Source organism: Glandiceps talaboti, chromosome 20 (genome assembly GCF_964340395.1).
Source record: "Glandiceps talaboti chromosome 20, keGlaTala1.1, whole genome shotgun sequence".
NCBI classification, from domain to species: domain Eukaryota; kingdom Metazoa; phylum Hemichordata; class Enteropneusta; family Spengelidae; genus Glandiceps; species Glandiceps talaboti.
In genome coordinates this window covers 14,390,520-14,407,085 of record NC_135568.1, presented here as the reverse complement: position 1 = coordinate 14,407,085, position 16,566 = coordinate 14,390,520, and the positions used below count along the sequence as shown (strand labels likewise).

The window sequence follows — 16,566 nt, the reverse complement described above, 5'->3', positions numbered from 1 at the left end:
TTGCTTGAGTGCTTTTCTACACCATACAATCAAGGACACGCCATATTGATAATCTTTACGTTTACTAGAGGGTCTTAACATGTCAGAATGCCAAACACACCAGCGAATTAGAGCAAAAGAGGTACTGTAAAAATGCTAAAAATACACGAAAAACGTCATTTTTCACCCTTTGTATCTCTTTTTCAAAGCTTTCGATCTACGTTGTTACTCATGGCAATGGAATGAAACCTTTTATGGTCGATAAAACGTGATTATATAAAAATTCTCTCGGTGGTTTTTCGACGTAGCAGGTATACTTCAACAACAAGGTGTCGCCAAAGTAGCACTCATTTTTTACCGAAATTTACAGTTTTAAAAATTCATTTAAAAAAAACGATGATAGATATCGACAAAAACCACCGAGAGAAGTTAGAAAATTCTATAAGGAATATATCGACATTTTATTGTAATCTGATAGAAAAATTCTGATACATATCTCGGAAAACAAGTGCCTGTGGACGGGAGGTCAGGTGTGTAGAATGGACATAATCCAGCAACCACTTTTCTGTAAGTTAATATCTAACTAAAACAATCACACTGTATCGCTTGTTCAGAATGAAGTACAGAATGTAACAGCTGATCTGAATTCTCACAACACCCAATAAGCGGGTATAACATATATTCAAGTGACACTCCAAAATAACTCCATGGAAATAACATAACATATATATGTACAAAGAAATGGCCATGAAATAACAGAAATTATGTTTTACGAACATCATAATCAACTTGTTCATGAGAATATTTAAACACGTAAATGTGTCACCAAACTTAGGCAATTAATATGGAAGGTAAACTAACACAAAGCAAACAAGAAGAATTCAAAAACAAGGGGCAATTATTCATGAACAAACAGCTTGTTCCAATAATGGACTCCATTATTAAACAGAGAGATATTCTCAAAAACCAAACACCACTCAAACTACATCCAATGGTTGGTAACATCATGGAAGTATAACCCACGTAACATACATTCAGTCCTATGATTAGAATGTCTCAATTAAAAGAGACAATTCCGTAACATTGGGACTTACAAAACACGACCACTGAAAACAAACCAATCTCCCAGCGAACTTAGGAATGATGTTACAATAACATAAACTGTGTAGTATAATTGGGTTGTGACACCCCCGGGTCACACCTTAGAAAAGGTAATATAAACAATGGAACCACTCTAAAGTAGTGATTATGTAACAGTTCCAGCCTTGTATTTTACAACCCCAGTAACTACCCAAGTTGAAGACCTTGAACCTGAATAGATGTGTTGTCTCCTGTATTACAGAAATATATAGCTAGATATACCCATAGAGTGAGTGGAGGGTCTATGATATACCAAAGGAGATACCTTGATGTCACCAATATATGAGGTGAGTGCCATTATATCTTTACTGGCGTAGTCGGCTGGTATTCGAATTTGTGTGGATAAACATTTCGGCATGTTCACATATATATATAGACTGTCGACAGTCGCTCGCGCCTTTTTTCCTCCGATCCGTCGCAACACTACTATAATCGCATACTGATATCGAGGGTCGAGCTCGGGCCTTCGGCCCTCGATATCAATATGCGATTATAATAGTATTGCGCCGGATCGGAGTGCGGCAGCGTACGGAAAAAAAGCAGAGCGACTGTCGACAGTCTAAGATATATCCACAAGCTGTTTCGATTACATTGCCACACCTACTAGTAAATGTTACCGACAGTCTACAACTCAACCACGTGCCTCACACGTATTTAATAAGCCTTAGGCTTACCCACGAGAGAGAAAAATAATCAAAGTAGCGAAAAGAAGAATTAAGAAGTACTCTCAACTTAAAGAACCGTAGAAGCATTTCTCAACACGTGTATTTGTATCAGAAGCTACAATTTGTAGGAACAAGTTTCTCCGTCTGTTTATTTTTGGGGGGCGGATACTGGAATTCTCTAGAATCTTGTTCTAGTGTATCAAGTTTCAACACCATTGCAGTTTACCATCACTCGGACAGACAAAACGAGCTGCTTAATTATTTTGTTTGTTTGTCAAACAATTGCCTTATTTTCTTTTCATGTGTTCAATTTGAGCACACCACAGGCTCGCTTTGCACATTGTTTATTTAAAGGTTGTATCACACACTTGCACACCTTGAAAGTCATTGTAGCTATATTGTCACTACTTTGGCAACAAGCACAACACGTGAAATCAGAATTTTTATTTGGTACCAGTAATTGCTGCCAAAATGAAAATTGATCTGGCTAATTTGCTGTTAGCAGTAGCACTGCCTAGGGTAGGGGGAAGGGGGGGGGTTACAACTAGTCTATCTGCTAGACCTCAGATGTTCTTCCGATAAAATACGACACACAACCGAACATCGCTATCGAGGATGTTCGGGCAAGCCCTCACTGCGAACTTCGTTCGCTTATAGTATCGAAAGAAAGCCCGAACGTCTAGCAGCAAGACTGGGTTACAGCCGCCTTGTCCATTCTTCTCCTCGTATCTAAATGAAAACACCCCTAATCTTATAAGTAGCAAGAGATCAGTTACGACGAACATTTGCTTTGTGTCTAATCTTCTGGGAGATTATCTCACTGTACAAACATTCGATCATGCATAAACTAGTTTATGAGGAGAATTGACAAGTCGTCTTTATTTTTAGTAAAGAGAGAATTCACACTAGCAGACAAAGTCCGGACTAGGGCCCCTCCAACTTACAGTTCGGACCAAATGTACTGTGTGAACGCGTTAAATCGGTGTAAGTCCGAATTTTTAAAGTCCGGACGAAACAGGTAGATTTGTATGTATGAGCGCATTTAGAGCAGACGAGGTCCTAAATCTGGGTGCATATTCATGAGATCGACACCTAGACAATGACCAATATGTACCTTTCTTTCAGTCTTTTGTTTGTTAATTTATGCAAGTAAACTAGGTGTCTTCATGTAAAACTTTTCCCCAAATAAAAGTTTAAAAACTCATTTTGTTTTTGGAAGGACTTTACTGTCATGTCAGGAAAGACAAGAACTTAATGAAAGCTATTCAGATACAAAGAAACCAAAGTTGCAAAACCAAAATGGTGCTATTATGTGGAGAGTTGTGTCTGTGGTCTGATCTAGTAGCAGTATAAACACACTCACATTTTGCTTTGGCGGCAGGGATGTGTAGAACATTAGTGCATGAGTTGAATGAATATAGTTCACAAACCATCAACATATCACTGCTTTCGATGGGCTGGCTTAGGTGTATATTCAATAGTCAATACAACAGTAGTATACATGGATATTTAATGATTTTCTTTCGTCATTGCGCCGCCCCAATAACAATTGCTAACAGAAAATGACCATAAATAACTCGTGTCATGAACGAACAAAAAAGTTGGTTCACATTCCTGTCAGCAGTACGGCAGTACCCATTCTACTGAGTTACATATGTATAAATATAAATCACTCATTCTCTCTACAATTTAGAACATTGAACTTGTAGGATACAAAGTCTTCAGAAAGTGTATGTACAGACCATATTTTCATTATCGGCACATGACTCACAATCATTGCATTTTTTTAATTTACAGATAACAGAGCAAAAGCAATCCTCACGTTAAATAACACTGTCCTTAAAATAGTTCCCTCTAAGGCTCTATGCTATATAGCGATAGTAAGTCTGGGGTACGTGGTGCTGCCAGTAGAACAATTCAGGTCAACGAAACATGATTCGGAGAATGAGGGAAGAACGCACTTAGAACAGTTCCACGGTTCAGTAGGTGCGTTGTAGAATATGTATACCGAGGTTGTGATACACTCGCACTTGCAGCGAAAGCAAATATGGCACGTCGAACTTAGCAGACCAAATTAATTACTTCTGACTGCGTTTTCACACACACCACATGGAAGTTTGGGAGGTCCTGGATTTAGCATGGGTATTTCCATCCATAATTAGAAGAGATAGAATCACCGACTAATATATAAAAATAAGAATTACAGGTTCACGTGTAATCCACTCCACACTATGTTTCAATACCCAATGATTTCTTTCTTTCAAGTAAATCAACAGACTTTGCTTGGAACTCTTATGCATTGCATTGTTTAGTAAAGAGTCCCCCTCTTTCTATTTACAGATAAAAAGTGCTAACTTGAAAAGGAGAACCCAGAGAACAAGATAAAAGTGTGTTAGTGTGATACCTCCATTGTCAAGGTAACAAGATGTTTTCATTTAAATTAAATCATCATGATGCCATGTATATCATTTGCATAATAGTGATTTGAATGCTCATAAATAATTCCAATATTCTTTTATTAACTATGGAATAGAATAAACACGAAAATGTCAACACAAGTAAATACTGCATAGACATACATGTAAACAAAACAAACGGTGATAGAATAATAAAATAATCATGGCAGAATAATGCAGAACTGATAAACAATAACAACATGAAGTAATTAAGTAATAATAAAAGTGACAATAGTAAAATAATGACGACATATCTATTACTATTGTTGACATCACACATAATAATGATGATGAAATAATTATTTGAACTAGCTGTGATGAAATAAATAAATTATTATAAAAAAAACATACGTTCTTGTCCCTTTTAGGCAGAATTTACAGCAGGGGGCTTGGAGAGAAATGGGGGGGGGGGGGGAATCACAATTCTGATGGTTTGAAAGGTGGCCCCGGCATATATATTTTGCTCATTATTTGAAACAACATTAAAGCCCAGGAGCAGTCATTTACCTTCAACTGGATTCAGCAAATGAGCACATATTGTTAGCATGGACTAGCATATCGATAAACATTTTTAAAAAGTGTACAATTGTGCTACGACGATATTGGTGGTATTTTTGAAAATATGAAATAATAACATAATAATTATTGATTCAATTATAAGATAAACAAAATCATTTGTAAACCAATTCTATGTTGTAGTCTATCTAAAAAACACCAGATTATTGTACAAGATGTCGCTTCATTCTATGTGAATATCGATATCTAATGTCAATTAATTTCAATTGTTAGTTTGTAATGTTGTAATATTTTACCGTTTTACAACTTATTATATATGAAGGTTAGAGGGTAGTCTTGCTGCTTGACGTTCGGGCTTTCTTTCGATACTACAAGCGATTGAAGTTCGCAGTGAGAGCTTGCCCGAACATCCTCGATAGCGATGCTCGGTAGTGTGTCGTATTCTATCGGAAGAACATCCGAGGTCTAGCAGATAGACTAGTTAGAGGGTTGTTGGATAACGTAAGCTGTGATGTTGCAATCCCAATTGTCGTGAGCATTGACCACATAAAGTCCTGTGAATGTGTCATTCAACATTATGCTATTAAAATTCTAATTGGATGTTAATAATTTTTTTTCTTTAATTGTATAGCAGCCGAAGAAAGATGGTACCACTGTTGTATGACATGTGTCTTAAATCTATTTGTCATAATCTGACAAAAGTTGGGCATCTTGTCAAAGATTGTTTACCTACCAGACTGAAAGAAGTATTGCTGGAGCGATTAGCAGAAACCTCGGAAGTGTATTACTCTGATACTTGTATTAGTGAGTTTCTATTTGCACCAGATGTTAGAAATGTTGTTTTACAGAGATCATATTTCCCAAACGACCTACTTGAGCATCTCGATTCAAAATCCCGTCAATTAAAAAGCCTTAAAATCACTGTTAAAACACCTGGGTCATGGACATCCAGTGAGCAATGGAAACCCATTGGCGATTGTCTTAAGGTTCAAAAAGAGCTTGAAATTCTTGAAATTTACTTCGATCACACAGGCGACGTTAGTGTACTGTCGGCAATCCAATGTCCAAACCTGCTACACTTTAAACTGTGTCTAGTAGAATCAAATCGTTTATCTTGCTGGCCAGAACGACTGGGAAAAAACATCGAGGAGTTTACGCGTAATATCAAAAGTTTGCAGTCATTTGAAATACAAACCATTGGTTTAGATGCTCGTAAACCATATGAAGCACACCATTGGAATTCATCCATACAGAAAATTGCATGTAATTTTGGAGAAAGTTTAGTCCGACTAAAAATCCGCGGATCACCTAGTTTATCAAGGGAAACAATCGAAACGGTATCGATTCAATGCCCTAACCTCAAGGAATTTGATTTTAGATGTGCAGAAGAAGTAGGCTCAGTCCATCGTTCTCCACCCTTGGCATGTCACGCCGATTCACTTTCCTCTTTATTTTCCGGATGTAAACAACTTGAACACCTAAGGATTATGCCACAATATTTCAAAAATCTTGAAACTGACGAGTTACCAAATTATTTATTATACGGACAAGGTGGACCAATTGTGCCATGTACTTTACATCTACCGGGCAGTATAAGTAGTCTATCGCTGATCCCCGTAAGCATTGTCGAACGAATGTTGCTCTCAAATTTACCAGATAATTTAACCAAACTTGCAATACCAATATTATTCTTCGATGAAGAATCAGTAATAACGATTTTATCACAGCTGGGACCACGTCTAACCGATTTAGACTTCCCCTGTAAAGGCAAGCCCGCAGAAACCCTTGAACATACCACTATCCAGGCAATAATTGACTATTGCCATAATTTGATATCGTTAGGGTTGTGTTGCTTCTACGACACGTCACTGGAGACACTTCATAATCTCTTCACAAATAGAGAAAGGGCAAGTAAGTTTCGCTGCTTACGACTGTTTGGAGACGCTGAAATAGAGAAGTCTGCTGAGCACACGCCTCATATCACCAACGTAAACAATGTAAAACTTCTACAGAATACGGCTATAAACTCTTGCAAAATGCTATCTAAACTAACGGTTAATAGCAAATACACGGATGACACATTACTCACCAACATAGCTAATAATTGCCCACATTTAACACATTTATATGTCCAGGCCGGTATTACTGATCATTATTACCCTGTGCAATACGACATTAGTGATGAAGGCGTCTCCAAATTGGCTTCGAAATGCAACCTACGCGAATTGTATTTACGTGGGTCACCTTCTTGTAATATCACTGCTGTATCCGTGGCGACATTAGCAAATTTCTGTCCGTACTTACAGCTGTTAGATTTTATTGCCAGACGCGACGGATGGGACCACGACTCTGTCTTTGCAATTCTCGATCGCCTGAGACGTTCCGTCATGCGAGGAATAAGAATAAAAGCAAAATTGGTAGCATAACAATAATTAATACTATGACGATGTGGTTGAATATGAGTTTTAATATGGTTATAGATCTCCAAAATAATAGAACAGTAACTCCGAATGCCGTTAACTGTAAATAAAGAACTGTTCTGTCAATAAAGAGGAATATAAAGAAATAGACAAACTGCACGGTCACATCCTTATCGTGAAACCTCTGTTTCAACATTACAAAACGTCAAATGGGATATTTTATAATTGTTTAGTAGAATGTTTTCATCAATATTTTTCTCTGAAAGTCAAATTGTTTAGAATATGTAAGCATGTAGAGTTATACTAAGAATTTATAGTGACTGCTTTTAGATTTTGATACTAGTGTTGCACTTTGTATAAAGTAGGCGTAAAAAGATGGCTTTGATAATAAATAAACTTCAGGCATATGAGAAATGCCCTTCGCAAATTTTAGGGACATATGAGAAATGACCCATTGATTAGTTTTCAGGTATTAGAGAAATTATAATTTGTGGGGCGACTGGTGAGATGCTACTGTATATTGGAGGGATAGTTAAGTCATACGTATGAGAAATACCCTTCAGACATTTTAGGGGCATATGTGAAATGCCTTGCAGAGACTTTAGTGGCATATGAGACATGCCCTTCAGAAACTTTAGAGGCATACGAGAAAGGCCCTACAGAGACTTTATGGGGATATGAGAAAAGAGCTCAGCACTTTATATGAGAAATTGCCTTCAGAAACTAAACTTTAGGCGCATATGGGAAATGACCCATTAATTAGTTTTCAGGTATCGGAGAAATGATGATTAATTGAGGGACAACTGCATGGTGACAATGCTACAGTATATTTTTTGATTGGTAGTATAACCATGATAATTTTTTGTTCATCAAATCTGGTCATCACCAACATTTAACTTAGTGATATTTCAATGATACTTGTAATTTTTGAAATGATAATTAGTATTGAAAAAAATGTTATTAAATGATCTTTTAACTTTGAGTGGGTAATTAATTTCCATTCTGTAGTTTCTAATCCAGAGACCATGATATTCATTGTTAGAGTAATTTATATGTTTAGACATAAATTAGATGTACTGCTACGTTATTATTAATGAGATAGCCATGACGTGTAGCATAAGGCTTAGTCTCATTTGTCATTTGGTGCTTTTATTTTAACCAGACATGCACTCATACTATACTGCCACGTTATGCATTCAACAAGGAACATATTTTTGTATGAGATATCTATTTTAGCATCAAGTTATTGTTGCAAAATTTATCAAGACTTAATTTGAAATTATAATTCATAGTATTACAATTATACTTTTTTACAAAAAGAAATTTGGAAGACTAGATAACTTTTTTTGGGGGTAATGGAAGTTCGTCAGTACTGATGTTTCAATACCAATGGAATTATAATCATGGCCCATCACAATAAATTTCTGAATGGATATGTTTTTCAAAATACTATGTTTTAAGAATTCTAATTTCATTTAAATGACAAATAATCAAATGACACTTTCATCGAAGATCTTTTGTAACCTTAAGCAATGTAAAGAGGGTTATTTTGTTATTGTTTTTAAGAAGGTCATTATTGTACAAAGGCAAAGGGTGCACAGATACACAAACTAAGCTTATATATAGGTTATATGAATGTAAGTGTCTCGCTGGAGAGAACAGTGATCGATGCAAATATCAGTATCGGAGCATTATAGACTTAATTCAAACGCATAAGGATGTAATAAGTCGTTACCGACTTGATAATCCCAATTCAGTTGTCTGAAGATCGCTCGAAGCGTGAAACTATGAGTAACGACTTAATACATCCTTATTCTTTTGAATCAAGTATATATATATATATATATATATATATATATATATATATATATATATATATATATATATATATATATATATATATATTGTTTATTGATGATTCAATGCATCCTAGTTAATTTTTCTACGTTTTAATGACTGTGTCTTTGATTCTTGTACTTCGAAAAAAATGTATCCTTTCAAAGACAACAGAAGTTTGTTTTGATATTAAATTAATATGTTACATTATCTTTTCTCTGTGAGGTATGTGTGTCTTTCTTTTAAAATGTATTATGTTGTTGTTGTTGTTGTTGTTGTTGTTGTTGTTGTTGTTGTTGTTGTGTTTCAGTATTTTAGCAGACTGGTGTAATTCAGCATGTTGTAGTATTCCAAAGGATTATTTATATTTTTACTGTTTGTTTCAGTATACCAAATTTACTTGTTTTAGAATGTGGCTATTCAGATTTATTATAAAGTCACCTATATAATACAAACACCTACAAGTCTTATTCTTATCTTGTGATGTATAACGAGACAAAAGAGTATTTTGATACCACATGGGTTTGGTGTAATGAATCACGTGAAAAGTCATTAATATGCAAAATCACTTCCATATCCCCTTTATAACATACATAGTACATACATACATACATACATACATACATGCATGCATACATGCATGCATGTGATGTAATGTCTGCTGAAAAAACACCGAATGGATCGGTTGTTCCCCTGACTGCCTTTTCAGTGTGTCACAATGCCACACTCACGTGAACAATTAGTATATTTCTATCGGACGAAACAGAAGTATATCAAGCCGTTCTATAGCGCCAGCTATCTTAGACAGCCTTTTTGCTGGCGAACTACCCTTATCGATCTATTTGCATGGCTTTTAAAGAAGTTTTCAGTTTTGCGGCTCAGGTAATTAGACAAGAGTTGACAGAATAGATGAAAGGTTTGAATTTAGTGCTTTAAAATTTATATCTGTTTTATAGTCATTAACAATGGTATGGGGGATTTTTTGTACCGACTATCCGATATCGATAGGTTTTCGATAGGGAAAATGATAGGGAAGTTGGTTGACCTGTCGAAAACCCCAGAGCGCATAATATCCACAGTTAGGTTTTGCTATTAAAATCGATACCTTACAGCAACATCTGAACTCCGTCACAGTCGATGCTCGCAATATGTCGGAGCATGAATCACATTTTCTTAATTCCCAGGTTAAAATAAAGATTACAAGGTAACGAAATGACGATCATTTCGGATGATTTCGTGTTCACTCTCTGCTGACACATTCTTGTCGGCTTCCTTACCCATCATGCTATGTAGGAGGTTTAATGTTCTGTCGCCCTCAACGGTCACTCCCTGGCAACAAGGAATTTATATTACCAGTCATATATTACACGTCGACCGCTCATTTTGTCTAAAGTTGGTGGTCGTTGCTACCAGTGTGGGTTGTCTCTTGTAGAGACCAAGAGTATAATCCGTAAATTTTACAATAGACATCTGCTGCAAAAAGATTGTTCTTTCAACGACTAAGCAGAATCACGGCACTGAACTAATCTTTATAAAGGTAGGGTACTTTTTATACATATTAAGAATAAGAACGAAGTCATCATGTGTGCGAATATTGTGACCCAATTTGGAAATTACCGATGGGCTGTTGTTTGTTGCCTACAAACTCTTCTGTCATGTTCTGGTTACTGTAATTACCGCGAAAAAATGGGATATTTTCACAAACATACTACGTTTCGTATAGACGTTCATATTTTGTCTGCAGTTTACATTACCCCCGATTGTCGAACTTTCCTCACCAGGAAACGTCACAAAGCTCACAGTTTGCTGAAAGTATGTACGTATATCAGCTGAGCTTATGTCGCTAACACCATTTACAGCAATTTACGACTCTGATATAGAGAACTAGCATTATTGTAAATCAAATAGCCTTGTCATTAAACGACTTGTTAAAATTTATACACCATCCGGTATCCAGGTAACATTTAAAGCAATGACAAACCGGTCAATATGGTTCCAATTTGTGGCGACATGGTTTCTCCCTCCGGGATTTTAAATAATGGAAGATGGGAATGCTTTTATGATGTATGTATGTATGTATGTATGTATGTATGTATGTATGTATGTGTATGTATGTATGTATGTATGTATGTATGTATGTATGTATGTATGTATGTATGTATGTATGTATGTATGTGTGTGTCTGTCTATGTGTCTGTCTGTCTGTCTGTCTGTCTGTCTGCCTGTCATTCTGTGCCTGCCCATCCACCCGTCTGTTACATCATCACATTATGTTACTGCACCTACAGTTATATAAATAAACGTGCATATATATGAAACATGGCATATTTTGTGAAAGCAGCTCTTTTTCCACGTTAAATATAATAACCAGAACATACCATGAGATTTTGTAGACAATAAACGACCCTAAAGATGATAAACATGGATAGTTTATCACCAATAATCAGTTCATTATCAATTACCACAATTAGTTACAGCCCCCAAATGGGAATGGGGGATATGGGAATGACCTGTGTCTGTCTGTCCGTCCTTTACTCCATTTGTCCATGGCCATAAAGCCATATATCAAACACCCATGACCCATGACTGAATTTCAACCAAATCTGACATCAATGCCATACACTACATGGTACATATACAAGTAATTCAATTTGGAGACCTTGCCCTTTATAGCAAATGGCTGTCATATCTGTGGTGAATATGCACATTTTGCCCATGCCTCAAAACATTTAGTTTACCCAGATCTAGACATGATTTAAGCTCTACATAATCAAGTTAATAGACTCACCATTGAATGGTCTACACAAAGACTATGCAAGGTTAGTTTTATGCCAATACATTAACTTATGACCTTGACCTCCATATTCAAGGTGAATAAACAAATAACTCATATGCTTGAATCTTTCAATATATAGACACATGTCAAGTCTATACATTTATTATTCTTTCAGAGATGAACAATCTGTTTAGAAACTGATATTTGACCTTGGTTATCAAACATTAGACTTAAATATTAATTTGCTAAATTGAAATAACAATTTTTTTTTCATATCAATAGTGTTTAACTGTATTTATTCAAACTGACTATTTTTCGTATGATTACCTTTAAGCATAGAAAGTATTTAATGTTACATTTACTATTTCAGACTATTTCTTTATTTAACAAAGAATATGCATATATATACTGTGCCTTCAAAACAGTCAGGTCAAAGTCCCTCAATCAGCACAAAAAAGTTGTTCAACCAATCAGTGAACCCCAGCTGCTACAGTGATGTAAACAGTATATAAGTAGCATCCTGAGCTGACAAATATACCATATTTGGACATTAACTCCCTCAATAAACACCAACTTAAAAAAATTATGAGGGATTGTTAGTGTTGGTTAGAATTTTGTGATTGATTGACAAAGACATGATGATAATGCCTGTGTTGGTGGCTGTGGGTGAATTTTAAATTGCATGTCATGCATCTCAGGATTTTTAGAGTGACGACTTTGACTTTACTGTGAGTGGACATTTAATGGTAACAGCACTGTATAGGAACTAGACTATAGGTGGATTGAATCGTTGCATTTGTTTCCAATATAACATTTCAAAGTATTTTACTGTACAGTTCTATTTACTCTTGAAACAATGGATATTCTCATTTATATTATTAATAAAGACATTTGTATAAACATTGGATTGATATGACAATAAAATTGATGATGATGGATGGATGGATGGATGGATGGATGGATGAATGAATGACTTCACTCGGGACTCTTATGCATTGTTTATGATTTTAATGTTTCTCTCGACACTGTGTGAGAAGAGCCACTTGGCTCAACAGTCTATCGAGATTAAATAAAGTCTAATAATAATAATAATAATAATAATAATAATAATAATAATAATAATAATAATAATAATAATAATTGTTTAGTACAAAGTCCTCCCTTTCTACTTTTCCAGATAAATGTGTCCCTTGAAAGGAGAACTGAAAGACCAAGATAAGAGTACATTAGTGTGACCCCTTCATTGTCAAGGTAATAAGATGTTTTCAATCAAACTCGATCATCGTAATATCATGTATATCATTTCCATAAAAGTAATTTGTATATTTATAACGAATATTATTTTACCGATGATGAAATGTAAACAATAAGCACAAAAATGTCAACACAAGTAAATAATGCATATAAAATGTGCAAATGGTGTTAGCATAATTAAACAGTGTCAGAATACTGATAAAACAATAACAAAATGTGAATATGACAATGAAGAATACGATGAACTAATTAAGTAATACTGTAAAATAACATAATAGTAAAATAAGGATGACAAAACTCCTACCAACTGATGATATTACAAAATAATGCTTTAAAAGCTTAAAAAATTAAACTACTAAAGAACCTGCAAAACTACTAAAATGAATTGTACTAAATGTTACTACACCGGAGACCGTCTCCTTTCAGCTTTCTGTAACAACATATATGGTACACCAATGGCTTGATTTCAAATTGCAATCGTGTTTATGATTGGTCTTCAAAGTTCTGCTAATACCTCTGGGATGTTTAATTCTGTTCAGTTAATTCCCGTTGAGACAAAAGACGACGCCGACTTTCATGTTACATCTTTTGAAAGCAAAAGTGTTTTGGTTAGTCGTATTGTTACACGAGATATTTCTTTGGGCACACTGGCTGAAACTTGACATTGAATACTTAGTCTATACACTGTAGTATCTTTAAGTTCGTATTGCATAGTATATATATATATGCATACTATTTACCAGTGATTTTGCTGTTTTGTTGTTTTCTGGACCTTAAGTCCGCAAAGAAGTTTAATACTAAATTATATTCATAGTAGTAATACCATAATAATGAGGTAACGTTTAATAACTACTAAATTATGGTAACGCCTTAAAGTATTTCAACCATTGAATGTTACTAAAAACCATTGAAATAATGATGAATTAATTACACGATTGCATTATTAAAAAATTTCAACTACTACAAAACTATTAAATGTTACTAACATCATTTTTTTAACATTTGACATAATAACATAATAATTAAATTATAAGGTAAACAAATTCATTTATAAACTTAATCTATTTTGTAGTCGATCTAAAAAAACATTACTGTACAAGATGTCGCTTTGTTCTCTGTCAATATCAACATCTAATGTCAATTAATTTCAATTGTTAGTTAACTTTCTAATGTTGTAATATTTTACCTTTTTACAATTTAGAAGGTTAAAGGTTAATTGGGTAACGTAGACTGTGATGTTTCAATATCACTTGTCATAATCATTGACCACATAACGTCCTGTGCGCATATGGCATTCAAAATTATACTATTAAAATTTTACTTGAATGTTAATAATTGATCGTTTTTTAATTAATTGTATAGCAGCTGGAGAAATATGGTACCATTGCTGTATGACTTGTGTCTTAAATCTATTTGTCATAATCTGACAAAAGTTGGGCATCTTGTCAAAGATTGTTTACCTACCAGACTGAAAGAAGTACTGCTGGAGCGATTAGCAGAAACCTCGGAAGTGTATTACTCTGATACTTGTATTAGTGAGTTTCTATTTGCACCAGATCTTAGAAATGTTGTTTTACGGAGCACGTCTTTCCCAAACGACCTTCTTGGGCACCTCGATTCAAATTCAAGAAAATTAAAAAGCCTTAAAATCATAGTTAATGCATCAAGTTTATGGAGATATCGATCAAGTGAGAATTGGACACCCATTGGCGATTGTCTTAAGGTTCAAAAAGAGCTTGAAACTCTTGAAATTTTCTACGATCGCACTGATGGCATTCGCGTACTGTCGTCAATCCAATGTCCAAACCTGCAACACTTTAAACTAGTAGTATTTGATCGTTTCTCTTTCTGCCATCATCAACTGGAAAAACACATCGAGACATTTACGCGTACTATAAAAAGTTTGCGGTCATTTGAAATACAGACTTTTGATTTCGGTGTTAAGAAACCATACCGATTACAAAATTTGAATTCATCTGTACAGAAAATTGTGCGTAATTTCGGAGAAAATTTAGTACAACTAAAACTCCGCGGATCGTCCTGTTTATCAAAGGAAACAATCGAAACCATATCGAGTCAATGCCCTAACCTCAAGGAATTTGACCTTAGATGTTCAGATGATATGATATGGCGTGCCCAAACCTTCGCATTTCCCACTGATTCACTCTCCTCTTTACTGTGTGGTTGTAAACAACTCGAACACCTGACAATTATGCCACACCATTTCAATAATAATGCTGAAAGTGTGTTACGTATTTCACATCTACCTGGCAGTATAAGTAGTCTATCGCTGATCCCCGCACAGATTGTACGTCCAATATTTTTCTCAAACTTACCAGATAGTTTAACCAACCTTGCTGTACCAATGGTATTCTTAAATAAAGAATCAGTGATAATGATTTTATCACAGCTAGGATCACGTCTAACCGATTTAGATTTCCCCTGTAAAGGCAATCCCTCAGAAACGCTCGAACACACCACTATCCAGGCAATATTTGACTATTGCCATAATTTGATATCGTTAGGATTATGTTGCTTCTACGACACGTCACTGGAGACACTTCATAATCTCTTCACAAATAGAGAAAGGGCAAGTAAGTTTCGCTGCTTACGACTGTTTGGAGACGCTGAAATAGAGAAGTCAGCTGAGCACGTCCCTCATATCGCCCAAGTAAACAGTGTAAAACTTCTACAGAATACGGCAGTGGAATCTTGCAAACTGCTATCCAAACTAACGGTGAATAGCAAATACACGGATGACACATTGCTCACCAACATAGCCAATAATTGCCCACGTTTAACACATTTATATGTCCAGGCCAGTAATACAAATCGTCGTTGCCCAGTGCAATACGGCATTAGTGATAAAGGCGTCTCCGAATTGGCTTCGAAATGCAATCTACGCGAGTTGTATTTACGTGGGACACCTTGTTGTAATATCACTGCTGTATCCTTGAGGACATTAGCAAATTTCTGTCCCTACTTACAGCTGCTAGATTGTGTTCCTAAATACAACGGATGGGACGACAAATGGGCCTATGTAAATCGCGATCGCGATCGCCTGAGACGTTCGGTCATGCGAGGAATAAGAATAACATCTACATTTAAATGGAATGCATAACAATAATTAATACTATGTAGATAAGGCTGGATATGAGCGCAATTATGGTTACAGATCTCCAAACTATTTAGATGACTATTATGTCAACTATTACGGCGACTAACTCCGAATGCAGGTAAATAAAGAACCGTTCCGTTAATCAAGAGGAATATAAATGAAAAGACAATTAAAATGCTTTCATAATCTATCCGGTCACATCCTTACGAAAGCTCTTTTTGAACCTTACAAAACATCAAATGGGATATTTTATAATATTGCTTAATATAATATTTTCATTAATTTTATTCTCTGAAAGTTAAATTGTTTTACAATACGTAAGCATGTAGAATTATACTAAGAATTTATAATTACAAGTTATAGTGACTGTTTACTACTTTGTTACACTTTGAATACGTACAAAAAG

General features: G+C 35.2%; 1 protein-coding gene across 1 annotated transcript; it reads left to right on the top strand.

Annotated features, from left to right (window-relative positions):
• The first annotated feature begins 14,417 nt into the window (after positions 1–14,417).
• LOC144450587 (uncharacterized) lies at positions 14,418–16,163 on the top strand. The gene has a single exon (XM_078141230.1). The coding sequence runs from the start codon at positions 14,418–14,420 to the stop codon at positions 16,161–16,163; it is 1,746 nt and encodes a 581-aa protein (XP_077997356.1).
• Positions 16,164–16,566: the final 403 nt, after the last annotated feature.

Bases quoted from the DNA above. Each gene is read 5' to 3' on its own strand.
- LOC144450587 (XM_078141230.1), top strand. From the start codon at position 14,418: ATGGTACCATTGCTGTATGACTTGTGTCTTAAATCTATTTGTCATAAT.